Below are 22676 nucleotides of genomic sequence, written 5' to 3'. Positions count from 1 at the left end.
CGGATAATAATAATCAAGATCGTTAGCACTTTCCTAGTACTTATTGTATCTGCATTGTGTGAAGTGTTCTGCATGGCGCACATTTAACCCTCACAGCTCCAGCTTTCTGGCTGAAGAAAAACAGGCCCAGAGAAGTTAAGGCCTTCATTTGGGTTTGCACAATGGGCCAGGGGAGAGCCAGCATGGCAACCATGCTACTCCACAGCCCGAGATGCTGACTAACACGTACCACGGGTTAGAGCACAGCTGGGGAGAGCACAGCTGTAATTTGTGTGACTCACACAGTCCTCTATTTTGCAAAACTAATTTTTTTTTGCAGTATAGAAATGGCAGTTTATGACCTTTTTCCCCCTCCCGACCCAGACAGAAAACAAGCGAGTGCTGGTTTATGTATAGAAGTTCAGAAGCTGGGAGCCACAGTGCTCCCCAATCCTAGCCTCCCTCTCCAGCAGGCACAGGATGCCCAGCTCCGTGAAATCCAGGAAGCTGGCTCTGTGCTGAGGCCCTGGTTTTCCATCCTCAGCTCCTCCCCCAACTCTCCCCACAATCGACACATCCCAGACCTTCAGATCTCACCACCCCTGAGTCAGCCACCCATCCATCTGAGCCAAGCCTGAGTCCAAGTCTTCAAGTCCTGACTCGTGGCCACAGGCCACGAGCCCACAGCCTCTGCCCACTCTCCATCCCTTCTCTGGACCCACTGTCTCCAGACCAACATATCCGTTGTCTCCGGGCTCCTCTTACCCTTTTCTGTGTCCCTCTGTCTCCTTCGTGAACCCCTGGGCTGGGGAATAATTGTGTACAGCCACGTGACAGCTATTCTACTCACGGGGCACCCTCCCATCTTTTATTGTGTCTCTAGCATCAGCCTTGCTGCCTCGCCCTCCCCCCTCAGTCCTGACACCCCCAAAGAGGCTCTCACCCACCTGAGGAGGTTTCCCTTGGGCAGGCTCTGCTCTCGGGCCTGGATGCCACCCATGGTGAGACTTAGCCTTTTGGCCACGTCCAGTCTTCCTTCCAGTCTTCCTTCGGGGATGCCGCCTTCCCAGGCACGGCTCGGGGAGGTGCCATAGCGCTCCTCCAGGCACCGCAGGGGCACCGTCCTGTTGATGGGTTGGAAGATGATGGCGCCGCTCTGCTGGGAGATGGGCCGCCGGTTGCCCACATAGCAGCGCACCAGGCCTGGGATGGAGTCGAAGCTCTCCATCTCGAACTGGTACTGCACGCGGCTATAGGCCTCGCTGAGCCGCAGAATGGTCCGGTTGATCTTGAAGTGCTGAGCAAGGTTTTTCCACTGACAGGTCAGGACAAAGTTTCCGGGGCTGGACAGGGAGTCACGGACTAGGAAATCACCGTCTCGCTGCACGAGGTTTTCAGACACCTGTGGGCCCAAAGGGTACCAACAGAAGACAGCATGACCACCCCTTCTTCAGACAGTCAAGGGTCAAATTCAAAGACCGTTACTGATAGGCATTGCGGTGTCCATCCATCATCCCAATACTGGAGAGGCTGACACTGGTGGATCCTAAGTTCAAAGTCAGCCTGGGCCATGTGGTGACAAAAAACAACTATTTAGTGACCAGTGGGAATGTGCCCAGTGGTGACCATGTAGACACCCTCAGGGACCTTCTATTTTTAGTGCAATGCTTCAATCCTAGGATAAACAGCCACAGACGTTGTATGTCAGACATTCGTGACATTAAGGAAAAGAAAATTGGGATGTGAGTGCTTGGGTGGGCTGTGCTTCAAAAGTGGGTGGTCAGGGGAGTACCCCAAACGACCCAGACCCAGACTGCAGGGATAGAAAGCAACAGAAAGTAAGAAAAGAGAAAATATGTGCCTGGTGGGTCTGATTTTCTCTCCCAAGCAGTGGAGAAAGAATGAGAGTGTTTTTGTCTCCAGAAGTTCTTCACTGAGTCATGTCCTAAGACTCCTCTCTCCAGAGGGAGGAGGCCTTTGCAGACAGGGCTAGGGCACTGGGGGGGGGGGGGGGGGGGGTGAGGGGTGGATTCTGGACAAGGCAGCCACCCGCTAGAAGGTTGGAACAAAGCCAGGCTGGGGTTCCTCATCTGAGTTATTGTGAGAACTATGGATCTGTAAATGCAGCATGTGCAAATGAGTTGTAGTGGATGCTGAAGGATGCTGGGATATGGCACTGCTGGTGGCACAGGAAGTGTTTATCCTGTGCCTGGGTTTGTAGTCTGCGTCAGCGACATGACTGGACAAGTTACGTCATTTCTCTGGGGCTCTGTTATAGCATCAATAAAATAGGGAGAACATTATTACCTAGAGAGGAGCTATACAGCTTCAAAGGGATAAAGCATTATTATCATTACAATGTTGGGTTATCAAGGGCAGAGTGACAGATCACTGCATTTCACTCTCATGGCAACTGGTAAACCAGGATGGTAGTGATGGTTGGTAGCTTAATACACTCTGACATTTTTTTTTTCCTGGCATTTTTTTGTTCCCCCAACATTCAATCAGTGGTATGCTTCTGTTAGCTTAGAATAGTATGCTACCATGGTTACCTTAAAATTGCATCTTTGCCTTAAAAATGTTTTTTGCAGGGAAACTCTATTTCTTGGAATGGACTATAGAAATAATTATAGGTTTGAACATGGTAGTTATCTTAAAGGATGTCGATCAGAGCAGTAAGAACCCCCAAGTGTCCAATAACGTGTGGTGCTGGACACAGGTAGACCTCGTGGCAGGGGAGAATTCCTACCCTTATTCAGGAATAGAGACACCAGGCTACAAAGACAATCTGAGTATGATCTTCTACTTGAGGGGGTCCGGTCGTGAGGCCTGAACTCTGGGCCTGGGCGCTATCCCTCAGCTCTTAAGCTCAAGGCTAGCGCTCTACCACTTGAGCCATAGCACCACTTCTGGCTTTTTCTGCTTCTATGGTTCTGAGGAATCAAACCCAGGGCCTCAGGCAAGCAAGGCAAGTGCTCTACCACTGAGCCACCTTCCCAGCCCCTTAGTTATCTTTTTTGCTGGGAGTTATTGGAGATTGAACCCTGGGTGTCTCCTGCCCTGATAATGTTTTCTTTTTTTTTTGGGGGGGGGGTCCGGTTGTGGGGCCTGAACTCTGGGCCTGGGCGCTGTCCCTCAGCTCTTCAGCTCAAGGCTAGCGCTCTACCACTTGAGCCACAGTGCCACTTCCGGCTTTTTTTCTTTTTGCTTATGTGGTGCTGGGGAATCGAACCCAGGGCCTCATGCATGCAAGGCAAGCGCTCTACCACTGAGCCACCTTCCCAGCTCCCTGATAATGTTTTCTAAGTTCAATTTTAAACTTAAAAAAAAAAAAAGCAAGGTCAAGGTCAAAAAAGGAAAAAGCATTACTTATTTGATGGAGCTCAGAAATCTCCTACACTAAAAATAAAAATAACAGCATGGTACCTTCCTTTCCTCTACCCTCCCTCCCTCTCTACTTCCAGTCATGCTATTTCTTGGTTAATGACTGGCCAGATTAACAACAACAACAACAACAAGAAACCTCAAGGAAAATTCTATATCTCAAACCCTACAGACTTAAGACTACTTGTCCATTTTTTATATCATTGACCAGAAACAGTCATGGCAATCACACAGGTGACAATCACACAAAGTAAGGGTCTAGGCGTAAGGCTGGGGTTGTTGGTTTTATTCCTTGTCTTCCCCATAGCTGGGTCATGGGTCATAGTTCAGTGGTCATGGGTGGGTGATTACTTGCTGGTCCCACTACAGCCTAGAGGGGGCAGGGGCTCACAAACTGTGCCAGCGTCGTCACCTGAAGGCAAACCACTGCCTGAGGAAGGAACGAGCTCATGTGGGAGAGGACAGTAGTGGCTGGCCTGGAGCTCAATTATCTGAACCCCCCGCTGACTGCCAACTGCTCCAACCCCAAGGGCGCTGGCTTTTCCTGGCTCACAGGACTTGTGGAAATGGATCTGGGCCCCTGACCTTCGCTTCTCCCAAAGTCTCCTTAGAGACAGTCTGTGTAGTCATAATACAGTCCTCGATGGATAAACCAGGACTTGCTCCCCAGCGTTCTGCAGGGGTGGGGGGGTCCTTCCGGCCTTGCCCAAGGTACCTGGCGGGGGATGCGGCCGTGGTACCAGGCATGGCTGCGCAGGTCCTCGCTGCTCAGCAACAGCTCCTCCTCCAGCTCCTTCTTCAGCCTCTCGGGGGTCCTGTCCATCATGTGCCTCTCCCTGGAAAACTGCAATAGAGAGTCCACAGTGACCTCACCCCACCCAGGCAGAGATGATGGCCACCTGGCCGGTCCTCCACGGTGCTAAGCAGACCAGTGTATGCCCAGGGGCGCCCTCATGGAGGGGGCCTGGGTAAAGACTGCAATTGGCTGTGACCTTTCACGTCTCCAGCTGTGTGTAAGACAATCTCCACTGCACACCAACTCCGGCAGCACGTCTATTTGAATAGTGGGAGCTGGGCAGAGGAGAGCTGGGAGCTGGCCAGGCTAGCCTACTGTGTTCCCATGGATTTTCCTTCTCCTCCTCCAGAATCACCCCAACACGGTGCTGGGGAAGATAGCAGTTCCTGACTGGCCTCTCACGTTGGGGCAGCCTCTGGGGCTGGCAACCATGGCTGTAAAGTTTCTGCTACAGGAAAGATCAAGTTTAGGAATTAACTTTGTCTTTAGAAAATCTGAGAACAGGGGCTGGGAAGGTGGCTCAGTGGTAGAGCACTTGCCTTGCATACATGAGGCCCTGAGTTCGATTCCTCAGCACCACATAAGCAAAAAGAAAAAAGCCGGAAGTGGTGTTGTGGCTCAAGTGGTAGAGCGCTAGCCTTGAGCTGAAGAGCTGAGGGACAGCGCCCAGGCCCAGAGTTCAGGCCCCACGACCGGACCCAAAAAAAAAAAAAAAAGAAATCTTAGAACACTTAGACAAGGCAATTTATGCCTCTTGAATCTAGTAATAGAAATCTAGATGTGTATTTTATTTTATTTTTTCATTTTTTTGTCAGTCATGGGCCTGAACTCTGGGCGTGGGCGCTGTCCCTCAGCTCTTCAGCTCAAGGCTAGTGCTCGACCACTTGAGCTACAGCACCACTTCCGGCTTTTTCTGCTTATGTGGTGCTGAGGAATTGAACCCAGGGCTTCATGAGTGCAAGACAAGCACTCTACCACTGAGCCACCTTCCCAGCCCCTAGATGTGTATTTTATATAAACCTCTCTGTCTCTTTTTTTTCTAAAACTCACTATGAGTTTGAGACTACTTACTGGTCTCAAACATGCAATCCTCCTGCCTAAGTCTCCTGAGTGCTGGAATTACTGGCATGCATCAACATGCCTTGCTTATATAATTTTTTAAACAAAAGTTGAATATTTCTGCCAGGTGTGGGTGGCTCACGCCTATAATCCTAGCTACTCAGGAGGCTGAGATCTAAGGATCATGAGATCTAAGGATCACAGGCAGGAAAGTCTGTGAGACTCTTATCTCCAATAAACTTCTCAGAAAAAGCCACAAGTGGCTCTGTGGCTCAACTGGCAGCGCCCAGGCTGAGTTTAAGCCCCAGGACTGGAAAAAAAAATATTAAATTATTTCTAGTATATGATTTTATTGTTATGAAAAACTAGAAATAGAAACTTAAAAACCTGGTCCCTTCCTCAGAAGGTTTGTAACTCTACACAGCAGCCCCGCAGGGGTTCTGGGTAGGGACACTGGCTCCAGGTTCAATTAGAATCACATCCACTTCATCCTAGCTACTCAGGAGCCTGAGATCTGAGGACTGCGTTCACAGCCAGCTAGGGCAGACAAATCTTGAGAGATTCTTCTCTCTAATTAACCAGCAAAAAACTGGAACTAGAGGCATGGCTTAAGTGGTAGAGCATCAATTATGAGTAAAAAAGCCAGGGGAGAGCCCAAGGCCCTGAATGAAAGCCAGGATCCCAGCAAAACCAGGCTGGGGACCAACTCTCTAAGGTCACGTGAGAAAGAAGAGGGCATATCATTGAGCTTTCCTGAGCCTCTAGTTTGCCCTCCTTTGTTAGAACTTGTTACTTTATTCCTGACCATGTTGTTTTTCTGCTTTGGAACATCCTGATATATGTTAAAATTCTTACAGAATTTTAATTTTGCTGAGTGTCAGTTCTACTCATGATGATGACTGTAATCCTTTTTTTTGGGGGGGGGGGGGTCTGGTTATGGGGCCTGAACTCTGGGCCTGGGCACTGTCCTTCAGCTCTTCAGCTCAAGGCAAGCGCTCTACCACTTGAGCCACAGTGTCACTTCCGGCTTTTTTCTGTTTGCTTATGTGATGCTGAGGAATCAAACCCAGGGCCTCATGCATGCAAAGCAAGCCCTCTACCACTGAGCCACCTTCCCAGCCTCGATGACTGTAATCCTAACTACTCAGGTAGCTGAGATTTGAGGATCATGGTTCAAAGCCAGAAGTGGAGCTGTGGCTCAGGTGGTAGAGCGCTAGCCTTGAGCACAAAAACTCAGGACCAGTGGGTGCTTAAGCCCTGAGTTAGAGCCCAGGACACACACATATACTAATTCCATAAACCTTGAAAATAATATGCTTTCTGGGCTCTGAGACAATGAGATAGTATGAGATTTTTGTCATAGTGTTTTCTTATCCACCTTTCTTAGGTATACATTTACCAACTACCAAACCAAATCAAACCTTATTTATTTTTGGTGCTGGGGCTTGAACTCACGGCCTGGGCACTGTCCCTGAGCTTTTGTGCTCAAGGCTAGTGCTTTACCACTTTGAGCCATAGCTCCACTTCTGGCTTTTATTTATTTATTTATTGGTAGTTAATTGGAGATAAGAGTCTCACAGACTTTCCTGCCCAGGTAGCTTTGAACTGTGATCTTCAGATCTCAGCCTCCTGGACGGTTAGAATTACAGGCATGAGCCACCAGAACCCAGCCCAAACAAAATTCTCTAATATTCTAATGTTCATTTTGTTCATGTGACTTTTTCTTAAATATAGTAACTTTTTTATAGAAACAGAATCTCCTCTCATCTCCCTACAATGAAGGGGTCCCCCTACATACTTCTTCATACGTTAGCTAGAGATGAGCTCCCCAAATCCTTCGCTACCAAGAACCCCCCAAAATAGACTTGGACTTGAATCCTCTAGGTTTTCAGGCATGAGGCCTTAATGGTACCGCGTTAGGAACTTCCCTCTTCCCTCTCCTGGTCCTCCTTCTGTCACTCAGGAGTACTTGATAGACAGAATTTATTCATATCAAAGAGATGGGAAGAGAGGTGACTTCGTGAAAGTCTCAGGCATTATACAGAGAGGACCTGTGACACTGCCTGCTCCTGCCACTAATTATGCGCAGCTACAGCTGCAAATGCGAGTAGAGAAGATAGGTTGTCAACTGACTGTCATTTATTTTCTGTCTTGCCGCCACTTTCCTGAGAACAGAACCCCTCCACCCTCGCCCCGCCCCTCCCCAGGCTGGCCAGCCAGGCAGTTGGTATCACAGGCTTTTCTGTGATGGGGAGACTCTCCCCTCTCTCCTAATTATCTCAAGGCCTATTTTAGCTAGGTTTGTTGCCATTCAGCTAAAAGAACCAATTCCTCCAAGACAAGATAGCCATGTGACTCAGGTCTGGCCAGGGATGGGAAAACTGGAGGAGTCGATGGGCATCTGGGGTGATCGGTGAGTACCCCATGCCATGCGAAGTAAGCCACACCTAGAGATGGCAGGGCAGAAGATGGACGCTGCTGTGTGCCTGAACACTGCAGGCTGGCACACCAGAGCTGGAGACCAGCCCGTCTTCAATGCGACCTCCCACACCTCATAAAGACGGCTAACCTAACTGACAGCCTGAGCCCCTCTTCAGCCACTCTGACAAGCCGTCTGCAGACCTTGCCAGCTTACTCCCGCTGCCCCAGGTCTGAGATGGAAAACCTCCAGATCTAAAAAGGACTCAAAGGCAGCCTTCTTTGCAATCCCCCATTTTTTCTTGGGGTCCCCTTCCTCCCCAAGCCCTACCCCTGTCTCAGAATCAGTTCTAATTCCATTTTTGGGGGGGAAGTGTTTTATATGCAACCATTTTCTCCTTCCCAGGCTCTGATATCATTGTTTCACACCTGTTACCAAAGATAGAAATTCAGCTCACTCTCTCTGTACAGCTGTCCTGACTTCCTAGAGGAAAATACTGCAATGACTGTGTTTTATCTCCCAGATTCTGGGAAAAAGACTGTAAGGAACTAAGCCTATAAGGTGACGCCTAGGAAGAGGTTACAGAGAGCATTCTAACAAATCACTTGGGACAGAGATTAAAACAACAAAACAATACAAAAACAAAGCAAAAAAAAAAATGCCTGCTCTTAAATGCCTGCATTTTTTTATTTTTTATTTTTGTCCATCATGAGGTTTGAACTCAGGACCCGGGCGCTGTCCCTGAGCTCTTTTTGCTCAAGGCTACCACTTTTGAGCCACAGTACCACTTGTGGTTTTCTGGTGGTTAATTAAAGCTAAGAGTCTCATGGGGATTTTTCTGCCCTGGCTGGCTTTGAACCGCTATGCTCAGATCTCAGCCTTCTGAGCAGCTAGATCACAGGCCTGAGTCAACGGTGACTGGCTAAATGCTTGCATTTTAAGGGGGGAGGAGAAGAAGAGAGGGAAGGAAGGGTGAGAGTGAAGTCAAAGAACTTTTCTTCCGACCAGGGAGGGCTGGTTCTGCCTCTAGATGGGGTCTGGTGTGAGGGGGCGGGGCTCAGAAGGCGATGTGGGCGTGAACCTAAGGAAGGGAAGGAGTGCCTGCAGGAGTCACCGCATCTGGCAGCCTCATGATGAAACAGTGGTTATTTAAAGGGTGTGGTTGCCTTCTAGAACTTTCACTTACTGTCTAATCACATACATGAATGCAACCTTTTACATTTTTTCCCTCAACTACCTACATTTATGAGACCTTGATCTTGCCAACTATGACTCCACCTCTATACTTGAGAACACTGATGGCTGTAAAACCACATGGTTGGTGAGGAGGTGAATGTGAGAGAAAATTTGCCATGTTGGGGTGTGGTAGAACGTGCCTCTAATCTTGACATTCAGGAGGCTGAGGTTGGGAGGATCGAAAGTTTGAGGCCAACCTGAACTACTAACAAGATTGTGTTTCAATTTTTTTTTTTTTCCAAAATGTATCCACTTAATACTTTGAGAATTTTATGATTGATACTTGTGTTCCTTTAGGAATCAAAGATGAGATTCCTATTGGGTACTTGTGGCTCATGCCTATAATCCTAGCTACTTAGGAGACTGAGAGCTGAGGATCATGGTTCAAAGTCAGCCTGGGCATTAAGTCTGTGAGACTCTTAGCTCCAATTAATGACCAAAAAGAGCCAGAAGTGGAGCTATGGCTCAAGTGGTAGAGTGCGATCCTTCAGCAAAAGAGATCAGGGACAGCTTCTAGGCTTTGAGTTCAAGTCGTAAAACTAGAACAAAAAGAATTTTTATAAATACACACACACACACACACACACAGACACACACATATGGAGAGAGAGAGATGTGACATGTCTCTGTGACATTTAACAGACTTCTGATGACTTCCCCTAATTATCTGAATTTTTTTTCCAGTCATGGGGCTTGAACTCAGGGCCTGGGCACTGTCCCTGAGCTCTTTTTGCTCAAGATGCCCCACTTCTGGTTTTCTGGTGGTTAACTGGAGATGAAAGTCTCACAGACCCTCCTGCCTGGGCTGGCTTTGAACCGCAATGCTCAAATCAGCCTCGTCAGTTGTTAGGATTACAGGCCTGAGCCACCAGCGCCTGGCTTCAACTGTGTGGTCTTAAGCAAGTGACATTAATTCTCTGTACAGCCTTAGGCCTCCCATATGCAAAATGAGGATAATGACATGTCACATGGTGTTAATAAGGACTAATGAGTGAATATCTGGAAAGCACTAGACACAAACAATGGTGGGTCACTGGGACGAGCGTTCACTGCCACTGCAGACAAATCAGGAGCTGCAGATCTGGCTCTGTAACTGCAGGTCTACGGCGGGGAGGGGCAGAGGGCTAGGGAGGGAAGCAATCTGGGAAAGCAGCTTCTTCAGCCCTTTAGAGGGGGCTGACGACCACCAGCTGCACAGCGCCCGCTGGGGGTCCAGCTCCGTGGCCAGGACTGGCGCTAGCTTGCCAGGGCCGGTTCTGAATACCAGGAGGATCACTGTGAGTCTGCAAAGAGCATCTTCGCAGCTCCACATCCTTGGCAAGTCTGAGCTTGACAGGCAGGGATAGACGGACCGGGAGAGGCTGGAAAACACATTCTGTGGAGGCGCAGAGCCAGCTCGGCGGACGTGCTGAGAAACCTGATTAACTCTGAAACCCACGCTCCCAGCTCTCTTGAGGATGTAAAAAGCTGTTCTGGACTCAGAAGAATGGAGAGCAGGGAGTCCTGTGTGAACATCGGAGCCTGCATTTCAGATCAGGCCCAATGCCTAGGCCATGGGGAGGGGATGGGGGGGGGGTGTAAGCCGAGGTACCAGGCACCATCAGAGCCCCCTCAGAGGGGCTGGCGCTCATTTGCATGTCAGAGACAGTTCAGAGAATTTGAGAGAGATGCCATCTGCATTGTGAGGAATGCTTGATCGGTAAGCAAAGCTCAGCTCCCACAGGATTTTGCTTGAACAAAGAGGAAAGATCTTGCCGAGCCCCCTACTCCATCCTCCCCAACACCACCATCACAACCAAGCAACGTACCATGCAGGGAGGGGCGTGGCATGCCACCCTGGCAGAGGGCCAAGCCTGGCCTGGCCGTGAATGACCACACACAAAGAAACCCAGCCCAGAGCTCTGAGAATAGACAGCTCGCATTTCCCTCTGGCCCCTGCCCCTCCCAGATTACCCCAGCTCTTTATTTCTGTGGCTTTTTTTTCTGCTGTTAAAATGAGAAAAATCTAGGAATGTTCTGGGAAGAGCTCTGGGTGGTCGCGAGGCTGAACAATCAAGATAGGATACTGTGTTGGCCATTTTAATGATCTGATGTTATTTGTGGGGAGCCCAGGCTGTCCTGAAGTCACCAGCCTCCAGCCTCAGCCTCCCATGAATTGGAATGACAAGTGTACCTCACCTGGATGAGTCTAGTTGTTTAGTTGTTGTCTTTACCGCCTCCCCCCCTCCCCCCGCCACTCCATGGCTGTTGAACTCAGGACCTGGGCACTGTCCCCTGAGCTTTTTGGGCTCAAGGTTAGCACTCTACCACTTGAGCCACAGCACCACTTCTGGTTTTCTGGTGGTTAATTGGAGATGAGTCATTAATTAATTAATTTTTGCCAGTCCTGGGGCTTGAACTCAGGGCCTGGGCACTGTCCCTGAGCTCCTTTTGCTCAAGGCTAGTGCTCTACCACTTGAGCCACATCACCACTTTTGGCTTTTTCTGCTGATGTGGTACTAAGGAATCAAACCTGGGAATTCACGCACATTGGCAAAGCACTACCACTAAGTCACATTCCCAGCCCCTCTCACAAGACTTTTAAACCACGATCCTCAGATCTCAGCCTCTTGAGTAGCTAGGGTTACAGGTGTGAGCCACCAGCTACTGGCTCTAGTTTAGATTTGAACTAATGAATGTTCTATGAGGAACACAGGACTGAGGTATGCAATTGCACAATGAAAGACATATTTTGTTTTTGTTTTTATGCGAGTCTTTGAGTTTGAACTCAGGGCTGGGGTGCTGTTCCTGAGCTTCCTTTGGCTCAAAGCTAGTGCTCTACCACTTGAGCCACAGTGCCACTGTTGACATTTTCTGAGTAGTTTATTGGAGATAAGAGTCTCACAGACTTTTCTGCTCAGGCTGGCTTTGAACTGTGATCCACAGATCTCAGCCTCCTAAGTAGCTAGGATTACAGGCGTGAGCCTGGCTAAAAGGTATGTTTTAGATATGTGCACACATCTACTTCAGAATCCAGAGGTCACAACTTGTCCCCTCTACAAAGGTTGTTTCCTTCTGTCATTTCCCCTGACTTCATTATTCAAATGCAACCCTCGGAATCAGGTTTAGAAACTCCTGACTCTACCTCCCCTCCCGAGACAGACATGAGATGCGGACCCCCTTTCAGCCTGCTCGCGCCATCTTTTTTTTTTTTTGGTCAGTCTTGGGGCTTGAACTTTGGGTCTGGAAGCTGTCCCTCAGCTCCTCACCTCAAGGCTAGGGCTCTACCACTTGAGCTACAGCGCCACTTCTGGTTTTCTGGTGGTTAATTGGAGATAAGAGTCTCACAGACTTTCCTGCCCTGGCTGGCTCTGAACCATGATCGTCAGATCTCAGCCTCCTGAGTAGCTAGGATTACAGGCCCGAGCCACCAGCGCCCCGCATCCCCCCCTTCCCCATCTTGTACTTGTCCATCCTAGCACTTGGAACATGCTCCCTGCAAGCCCCAAGGGAGTAAAAACTGCAGCCTTGCTGAAAACGAAACCTGCGCATGCGCTGGGATCTAGCTTGGAATTCACGAGGAGGCTCAGATGCGGGGAGGTATGGACATGAGGCATCCAAGGCTTAACTGGCAGAGGTGTGAATGATCGGGGAGCTGCTCAGGGGTGACAGAATGGAGTCCGTGAGTCTAAACCTCTGGAACGTCAAAGTTTCCAGGACCTTCTTTATGTGTGAGGGCTGCCAAGGGCCTGCCTGGGGAACACCGGATCTGTTCCTACGCTCAGGAGAACCCGAGCAGAGCCATCCGTGCACCCCAATCACACCTCCTTCCGCACGTCACACACTCAGCTGCTGATTTGTCTTTTTTGTTTTTTAACTGAATTTGAAAAACTGAAATGAATTTCTAGTCATTCATTCACTTTATGACTGAGCCTGGAAATGAACTGGTTGGAAATCAAGAGAAAGCAGGCGATGTGCATGCGTGGAAGAGGAGAGGAAGGAAGAGGCGGTGAGTGTGGGGACACTGAAGGTTTTCAGTCGGCTCTGTTCTACTCAGGAGTGTCTGTCCACAACACCCAGAATGCTATTAGCGCCCTCCAACAAAAGCCTCCTTTCTTCAGCTGTGGAAGAGCTTATTAGATTAAGGGAGAAGTCAACAGCAGTTCAAGCTTTTCATTAGGATGTCTTAGCTCACAACTGCACAGCTCAGATTTTTAAAGAAATCTCACCCACAGGGAGTGGGGTGGGGGCGGGGATGGGAAGGGGAAACAAAGGAAGAAGCAATAATGCTTGATAAGAAAAGTACTCATTACCTTTCCCATGTAATTGTAACCCCTCTGTACGGTATTTTCACAATAAAAAAAAAATTAAAGAAAGAAATCTCACCCACAAATGACAATCACAAGCAAAAGTGCAAAAAAAAGAAGAAGAAGAAGAAGAAGAAGAAGTCATACTGGAGCCAGAGCTAGTGGCTCACGCATGTAATCCTATCTACTCAGAAGGCTGAGATCTGAGGATTGTGGTTCAAAACTGGCCTGGGCAGAAAAGGCCATAAGACTCTTATTTCCAATTAACTACCTAAAGCTGGAAGTAGAGCTGTGGCTTCAAGTGGCAGAGCAGCACTTTTAGCAAAAAAGCTCAGGGACAGAGCCCAGGCCCTGAATTGAGACACTAAGGATGGGGAATCCACTGTAGTGTCTAAGGTGAGGAGAGAATGCAGGAATCCAAAATGACAGACCCTCCACTCAGTGCCTCTGAACCCTGGTGAGACTTGCAGTGACAGGCAGCCTGTCAGCGTTCCTAACACACGTTATAAATATATAGAGGTATTTGAACCCCACTCTTCAAAGTGTCTTCAAAAACCACGACATGAAGAACTCTGCAGGGGACTACTTAGAGGTTGTCTTGAAAGCAATCAACCTAAAATGAAGCTCTTTGGAGAATGTCACTCAATTCTGTCTTCCCTTGCATATCAAGCTGTGGCCAAGTTTATCACCAAATTCCAAAGTATGTATGGGAGGGTGGGAGGCGTGGCTCAGTGGGTAGAGTGGTAGACTATGAGCAAAAGCATTAGAGTTCTGGTTCTGGACCAAAAAGAAAAGAAAAAAAGACCTGATGGGTATTTTACAATTAAAAACCTGCCTAAGCGCATCATGAACTTCACTCCAAATGAATAAGTCACAGTGATTTCCACCACCAAAGCCAAAAAGTTTAAACCCAGTTCTCAACAAGCTTCAAGCCCAGTAACTTTTAGTATAAGCCCTTGGATGTGTTAATCAGGTAAAAGGGTATGGGGTTGGGAATAGTAGGACATATGTGTAATCCCAGCTCAAGAGACCAAAGCAGAAGGATCACAACTTTGAGGCTAGACAGGATTATATAGAGAGTTCTAGGCTAGCCTGGAATGTACAGGGAGACCATGTTTAAAAAAGAAGATAAAAAAGTAAGCTGGGTGCCTGTGGAGGATACTTATAATCGTAGCTACTCAGGAGGCTTTGATCTGAGGATTGTGGTTCGAAGCCAGCTGTGGCAGGAAAGTCTATGAGACTCTTATTTCCAATTAACCACCAAAAAGCCAAAAGTAGAGGTGTGGTTCAAATGGTAGAGCAGTAACCTTGAGTGAAAAAGCTCAAGGACAGCACCCAGGCCCTGAGTTCAAGTCCCAGGACCAGCACATCAAAAGAAAGAAAAAAGAAAAAAGATAGTACTTGTGGCAATCCTCAATCCCTGTAATATAATGATGAATGAATGCATTGTGATTCACCTTTTGTGGACACTACCCACTTTGTGGCTTACCTAAAAACACTTTATTCGAATCCAAAGAGAAGTGAAGGAAAACATGAAGTTACCAATCCTACTTTCCCGCCAGGGTGGACAGGCTATTCACACAGTTCCTTGTGCTAGTAGGTGCTTTAAAGCCAAAGTCTTTCCTTAAATAAACAATTAGCTTTGTAAATAAAAGCCAAAATGCTATATCCCTATTTGGTACACAAAGCCAAATGGGAGCATGGGCAATTCTTCCAGCCCTGTGGACACCCAGTGCCTGAAGACAGCACAGCGGCATCACAGCAGGCTATGGTATGTCTGTGGATTGGTTGGAAGATTTGCCCGGCAGATGGCAAAACAAAGGCCCAGGAAGGGGTGACAGAGAATTATGGGCCATGGTCTCTTTGCTTTTGTGGTATTGGGCTCTCCCCAGACGAGCATTCTGACCTCGCCTGGGTGCCAGCCCCTGAGCCAGGTCCTTATGCCTCCGTGGGCATTCTCCTCACCCCATTGGGCCACAGTTCTGCAGAAACAGGAGCGTGAGTGTCACTAGAACCCTATGACTGTTTAACCCCCAAGACTTAGCGCATGGCCCTCTGTCTCCTCGCTGGATCTGAGGGCCACAGGGGCAGGGGGAGAAGGCCTCTTTGGCTGACCGTGGCCACTGAGTCGAACCCAGTGTGTTCTATTTTATGAGGTCCCTGAAGAGGGAGGGGCCCAGAACAGAAGGTTCCATAGGACCCCTGCTTAGTGTTAGCACTGGGAAATAGTTCCATTCGGTAGATGTGAACGCCTCAGTACCAGGAGAGTATGAATCTCTCTGTGCCAAATCCTAGAAAGAATCTCATCCCTGACAAATCCTGCAGATGGGCTGAGATGCCATCTTAGTAATGAAACCTGTGCCATTTCATCGTACTGTCACTCGGATTCCCACTCCCGCACCAGCAAACACACATTCACAATTTGCTCTTAAATTAAGATGCTTCATTTTCCTTTGGTATATGATTTTCCTTTTCACAGGCGAATGATTACATGCCGACAGGAAAATACCATCTAAATCCCCAGAGAGCCCAACTCCAAGGGATTTCATTTGATTCATTCCCAAACCTTATCAAACTCTTATCAAAAGAGGCCCAGAATTCATGAATATGAAATACGAAAAGATCTGTGAAACTCCCTTGCTTCTCAAGGTCCTGAGAAATTCCCATTAAAATTCTGCTAGATGTGTGTGTGTATAGACTACAGAAGCTAATTGAATTGCATTTTGGGTGGGCTGTAGTTTTAAAGCAGAGGAACCTATAAGCGGGCAACTTAATCCTACATCCAGACTCGCCGCATCACAGTCACACTGGAGTGTGGGCTCCCTTTTGATGCTTAGCTGCCTTTACCTTTCAGCCTCCTGCATCCTCTGGCCCCGGTTCTCCTCCACATTTCTGTCCTAGCAGATCCAGATCTGGGGAGCTATAGCTCTTGGGGCTCAGTTTTACTTTGAGGAGACATCGAAGTCCTGCATAGTAATCCTCACTGATTTCAAAACTGAACACTAGAGAGGAAATCCAAGCTTTCATACCAGCAAATGTGACTTTGTGCCGGACGCCAGTAGCTCACACCTGTAATCTTAGCTACTCAGGAGGCTGAGATCTGAAGATCATGGTTTGAAGCCAGCCTGGGCAGGAAAGTCTGTGAGACTCTTGTCTCCAGTTAACAAAAAGCCAGAAGTAGAGCTGTGGCTCAAATGGTAGCATGCTAGTTCAGGGCTAGCTCATTGCTCAAGCCCTGAGGACTGGCGGGGGGAAAAAAGAAAAGTGACTTCTTTCCTCCATATATTGAGGAAAATTGCTCACCTCATTTATCCAAAGACCTCCTTCTACCTGACTTGGCCCCCGAGGGCTTGCCCAGCCTGTTTCTATGTTGACAAAGTATTCTTTTTAATCTACTGGACACTCAGAGCTCAGCTTCAAGAGGGCCCACCTTTCCCTGATGACAGAGAAATCAGATGCTATTTTCTTGCAGGCTATTTATTAATACCAAGGCCTGTGGCAGGCCTCCGGTGGAACTTCCTATCTAGACTGAATTCAGATGATGGCTTCCCAGAGCAAGGCTGTGGAGAAGCAGACTCATGATCCACCTGACGTCACCCTGTACTCTCTCTCCTCCCAGAGAAATGAAGTGCACCGCATTAAGCTGGAGGCAAAGGTCATTTGGTTACACTTAATCACTTATTGGGTCAATGATATGATAGACTTCAAATAAAATCTAAATATCAATTTGACCTCTGAAAACCTTTCAACTATTTGATCGCTTTAAGCAATAATACTTCTCTCCCACATGGGCCTGGCACACGGATTCAACAACAAAATGCGACTGAAAAAAACTCTAATCACCGAGTCTGGCCATGAGATAGCATCCAGTGACTGTAGTGTGAGCCTTTGCTACCATGAATAGAGAATGAAACACACACACACACACACACACACACACACACACTCACACACTCACTCTCCCTCTCTCTCCAGAGAATGAAAACAACAACAACAAAAATCTCAGAAACTGCCCTAAGGTCCTGAGGTCTGAACATAGTTCAAAGTGCAAGGAGTTTCAAGCCAGAAATTTCGATCACTGGTAATGTGACCCCGTTAGTTTCTTAATGCAAATTATATTTTGGTACATAGCTATTTAGCAAAATGGATGTTCTGTTCAATAAGAACGTCAGAGCCGGGCACCAGTGGCTCACGCCTGTAATCCTAGCTACTATGGAGGCTGAGATCTGAGGATTGCAGTTCGAAGCCAGCCCTGGCAGAAAAGTTTGTGAGACTCATATCCAATTAACCAGCAAGAAGGTGGAAATGGAGCTGTGGATACAGTGGTAGAGTGCCATCCTTGATTGAAAAAACTGAGGGACATTGCCTAAGCCCCAGATTTAAGCCCTAAGACCAGGATGCATGCATGCACGCACACACACAAATGTCACACACACAAAAGTCAGAAAGTGAATAACACCTTAGTTCAAACACTGTTCTTTTCTTCTTTCATCTTGAATGAATAGGATATTGCAGAATCACAAAATGCACCATAACTGAAAGACACTGGGAGATGTAATTAGAAGCAAAACCAAGATATGCCAAACACACAAGAGGAAACACCAAAGATTCAGCTTGCCTTCCAGTATGGGGCTGGAATAAATGACTCGAGAATGTTCTCTAACAACTTCCTTAGAACTCGGCTCTGGACAAAGTGCACTGTATATCAGTGCTGAGCACAGAGAAGGTGTGCGGTAAAACCAAATGCTTCCTCACAAGATGGATTCTGGCCAAGTATCCAACCTTACTACTTTCAGTATACAACTTGCAAGTCGCTTTAGAGGTGTGTAGCAGGGGTGGGATCTAGTTCCGTGGCAGAATGCTTCCCTCGAAGTGCAAGGTCATTCTCATTATCAAAAAAAGAAAAGACACAAGAAACACAGTTTAAAAAAACCCAAACAACAACAAACAAGGTGTGTATGGTGTCTCCCAGTGGAGCACAAACCATGCGACACCCACATGCCCATATATCTTGTTTTTTTTTTTTACAAAGCTGAAACACTGTATCAGATGTTACTGAAAAAGCTAGAGAGCCACCAGCTAGACTTGGACAAGACCTTCAACAAATACAACTCAGATTGCATGAATTCATAGAGGAGCCCCAAGGCTAAACAGCACACAGAATATTTATATTTCAGAGCAGGGCGCTGATGGCTCATGCCTGTAATGCTAGCTACTTAGGAGATCTGAGATCCGAGGATCACGGTTCAAAGACAGCCCCGGCAGGAAAGACCTTGAGACTCTTATCTCCAATCAAGCCCAGGATGGATATGGACTCACATGGGGACACACACACACACACACACACACACACACACACACACACGAATTAACATAGAAAGGAGACGGATGAGAACGCTGATCCAGCAAGACAAATGAATCATCAACATCCAATGGAGCACCAGAGAGGGAAGCAGGTTTCTAGAAGAGTTGCTCATCAATCCATGAGGCCCTGGTGCTGTGGAGATGGGCTGACTTAAGAGACACAACCTGAGAACCATCTGTGCATTGGGGGGTGTGGTCTCAGCTCTCGCCCGAGAGGTGTAATGGCACATGAGAACAGTGCTGGGAGAATCCTGGCATTTAAGACACAGAGTAGAGGGTAGAAAGCAAAGACAGCGCGGGACGAGCCGGGAAGGACAGGAGACAAGGCGGGTGGTGCGCTGGAGGCTCAGGAAGGGAAAGTCAACAAGGTTCCAGCAGCCTTCCACTAGAATCAGAATTGGACGACGCCCCCTGAACTTTCCAAGGTGCAGGTAGCTGGGTGTGTGTGTGTGTGTGCGTGTGTGTGTGTGTGTGTGTGTGTGTGTGTGTGTAGGTCTGAGCAGCCCTGGAGAGGAAAGCAGAGTCTTTGTTGTTGTTTTGCTAGTCCTGGGGCTTGAACTCTGGGCCTGCATGCTGTCCCTGAGCTTTTGTGCTCAAGGCTAGTGCTCTACTACTTGAGGCACAGCTCCACTTCTGGTAATTAACTGGAGATACAGGGCCAGGTAACAGGGCTAAGGCCTCTCTGTCCTGCCACCCTGAGGCAGGTGCTCATGCAGGCTGGAGCAGCCAGGCCTCTGAAGCATGTAGCGCCTCCCTGTAGTCCAGGAGGGGAATTTTCCCAGGGTCCTGGTCCTGCCTCTGCCTTCCACTCAGATCTCTTCAATGAAAACAAGTCATTGGCTGGGATACGAGCTCAGGGGGTCGGTCAGGGTCACAGTGCCTGCCAAGCGCCCTGATGCCGAAACCAGATGCGCTCGGCTCCCAGACGTCCGTGGAATGCAGTTAAGGTTCTTAAAAAAAAAAAAAAAAAAAGGAGCAGTGCTGAGATTTTTCTTTTTCTTCTAATCTGGAATGTTGGAGAAATAAATGAGTTGCTAGCCACCACCACGAGGAAGGGCTGAGTCAATGGAAAGACATTTCCCACATGGCATTTTCCACCTGGGGCACTTGTACTGATGGTGCATCTGCCCCCAAACAAAGATGATGAGCTCGCTGTCCATGTCAGGAGGGGCTTGTGGGATCCAGCCTGGCACGACTGCACAGATAGAAGGCCAGCCACAGGGAAGACAGGAGGGTAGGGTCTTTACCACTTAAACTTCCGCCAGGGATCTGGTGCTCTGGGGATGGCCACTGTGACATTTCAGACTAAAGTTCTAAATTTGTGTTCTCTCTCTCTCTCTCTCTGTTTCTCTCTCTCTCTCTCTGCAACTGGAACAATGGAAACAGCTTAAATAAAACTCAACGACACGACTTAAGATCTTCCCACTGCAAAGCCAACCTGAGGAGAATCTACAGATGGCAGTCTGTCTTTATCTTCCACTGCCTTCCAATCACAGCTACCCCTGGACTGCATGACCCTAAGGACCTGTTGTTAGCTAAGACTTACTGATCTGCACACCCCAAACCCCACCCCGTCTGTGCTCTCTTACTCAGACAGCTTTTCCACACCTGGAAGCCAATTCTTATCCCTTAGGCCAGCAAGCGCCGCCACCCTGAGCCTCCTCAGAGGCAGACACAGGTATGATGACAGGTTTCAGCTCTTCTTCAGCCTACAGCAACTTGCCAATCAATCATCCAGAATACAGGAGCCCAAAGAGATGGGGGTCTCATTGCCAACCCCCCAAAATGTCGTCTATTTGTGCTTCTTACCAGATTCCTTCTGGAGCTCAGTAGGGTCCTAACGGTGGTCTTAACCTCAGGCTATGTAGCTCCCTGGCTAGGTACATGTGGGGGTCCTAAGTGTCTCCGTTGTGCAAGGTGCTCCTCCCTCTACCCAGAGTACCATTTCCTTGCCTCTGAATAATAGCCACCCGTTCTTCCAGACTTGGCAGACACCCCCAAACCCAGGGGGCCTTTCTTGCTCTAACCTGAGATGCTAGGTAAGTACCCTCTGCAGAGAGCACTGCCAAACCCTGGGAAACGATGCCCCCTTGCTACCTGTTGATAAACATCTGACCAACGGCAGCAGTAGATCTGTCCGACTGGCCAAATCATCGCTAGTGTGGGGAGGCCCAAGCCCCTGCCAAAGGCCGGGCACGTAAGATGGCACCATCAATGACTGGTTGGTAGAACTAAGGCTGCAACTAGGAGGTAAGTCCATGTGGATATCTACCTCAAATACCATGCAGGGATCACTCCTAACTCCATTGCTTTTCTCACTGTGCCATTCACTAAGCACATCTGTGAACCATCTGTTCTTAGCAGGCCCAGCTCTTGAAGCTTCTGTCAACAGCCTGGTCTTTTCTAGCTCTGAGCGAGTGGGTCTGCTGCTCCCCTTGGACTGGAATGCTTCTTCCTCGTCTTCATGCATCTAAGTCCTGGGTTACTAAAAATAGATTAAAAACCCACCTTTAAAAAAAAAATACGGGGCTGGGAAGGTGGCTCAGTGGTAGAGCGCTTGCCTTACTTGCTTGAGGCCCTGGGTTCGATTCCTCAGCACCACATAAGCAGGGAAAAAAAAGCCGGAAGTGGTGCTGTGGCTCAAGTGGTAGAGCGCTAGCCTTGAGCTGAAGAGCTGAGGGACAGCGCCCAGGTCAGAGTTCAGGCCCCATGACCAGACCCCCTGCCCCCTCCCCCCAAAAAAGGCTGCCTGTTCTACAACAAAGTCCCAGTCTTCTATCTACCTGCAGTCTCTCCCAAGGCTAACACCCTCTTCCTCCATCTGGACCACAAGGCAAAGCTTTCATGCATACAGCTGCATCCTCTTTTCCAGTTTCAATTATTTTAATCCAGCTGTTTTGGGACAGGCTGTTTCTGAGCCCTAGCTTCTCTTCCCTGAAAGGGCAGACTGTACTGCCCTGCTCAATCCACAGAACTTGTTTTGAGGTTCTGGTGAGACAACACAGAAACTCAAGACACTTCGTAGCCTTTTAGAAGTATAATGAGACGGCACTACGACCCAACATTCCCATGGCGAATCTTGTAAAGACAGGGATCCTGCTCAATGGTCACTTCTCATTCTATTGCTTCAAGCCCACCCCACCTAAAAGTGCTCACCCACAGATGGCGGCACAATTTACTCAAATTCAGCTTGTGAATTTGCATGTGCTCTGTTGATGCGGTGCATCTGAAATATCTTCAGTACCAGTTCCCTGTAGGTTTGAGCAAAATACAAGACTCCTTGAACTTTTTCTTTGCCATCACCAAGGTTTGAACTCAGCACTTCACATTTGCTTGGCAGGTGTCTACCACCTGATCCACACCTTCAGCCCATCTTTTTGCTAGTTAACTTGAGATTGAAGGCTCTTGGACTTTTTTTGTTGTTGGCCTTGGGGCTTGAATTCAGGGCCTGGGTGCTGTCCCTGAGCTCTTTTGCTCAAGGCTGGCATTTTACTACTTTGAGCCACAGCTCCACTTCCAGTTATCTGTTTGCTAACTGGAGACAAGAGTCTCACCGACTTTCCTTCCTGGGCTGGCTTTGAACTGTGATCCTCAGATCTCAGCCTCCTGAGTAGCTAGGGTTACAGGTGTGAGCCACCAGTGCCTGGTGGATTTTAGACTTTTCTACTGACTTTGAACCAATGACCCTCCATATCTCAGCCTCCTGAGTAGCTAGGGTTATAAGCATGAGCCACTGGTGCCCAACTGATTCACTCACTGTTTTTGTTTTTTTAATGAAATGACTACCTACTTGGAACCCCCTTTGGGAACTGAAAAATTAGGACCCTCAACCTGACTGAAATATCTCATGTATGCCATATCTCATCTCTAGGAAGGCCAGCAGTGTATGTGTAATCCTGACCCTTCCTCCCAATCTGGCCTCCCATTTAATTCCTTTCCAGGGTCTTTGTACAAAAGTCCTAAATCCAGCCTAACTTCTGCAACACATCTGCAAGTAAGAGCTTACTCCCAGAATGCTCCATGGTGACTGGTGTCCTATGGAACGAAGAATTTTTTTGTATTTTTAGCTTTCTTCCCATACAACCAACACTATTTATAACATCCTACTTTCTCTAGAGATGATATGGATTAGACCAAATGGAAAGTTACCATG

The 22676-nt window shown here is 48.1% G+C and overlaps 1 protein-coding gene across 2 annotated transcripts in view; it reads right to left on the bottom strand.

The window, feature by feature from the left end:
* Positions 1–22676, bottom strand: part of Bcar3 (BCAR3 adaptor protein, NSP family member) — a 115781-nt gene that overhangs the window by 23250 nt on the left and 69855 nt on the right. For both annotated transcript variants that reach the window (XM_042684610.1, XM_042684620.1), the window contains 2 exons: positions 4079–4207; positions 927–1381 (listed from right to left, as the gene is read on the bottom strand). In XM_042684610.1, coding sequence (XP_042540544.1) covers positions 927–1381; positions 4079–4207 — 584 coding nt within the window. The remainder of the gene's footprint in view (positions 1–926; positions 1382–4078; positions 4208–22676) is intronic.

Source organism: Dipodomys spectabilis, unplaced genomic scaffold, assembly GCF_019054845.1.
Source record: "Dipodomys spectabilis isolate Male_0828 unplaced genomic scaffold, ASM1905484v1 ptg000002l, whole genome shotgun sequence".
Classification (NCBI taxonomy): domain Eukaryota; kingdom Metazoa; phylum Chordata; class Mammalia; order Rodentia; family Heteromyidae; genus Dipodomys; species Dipodomys spectabilis.
Note: the sequence above shows the minus strand (reverse complement) of the source record. Positions and strands in the feature narration are given on the sequence as shown.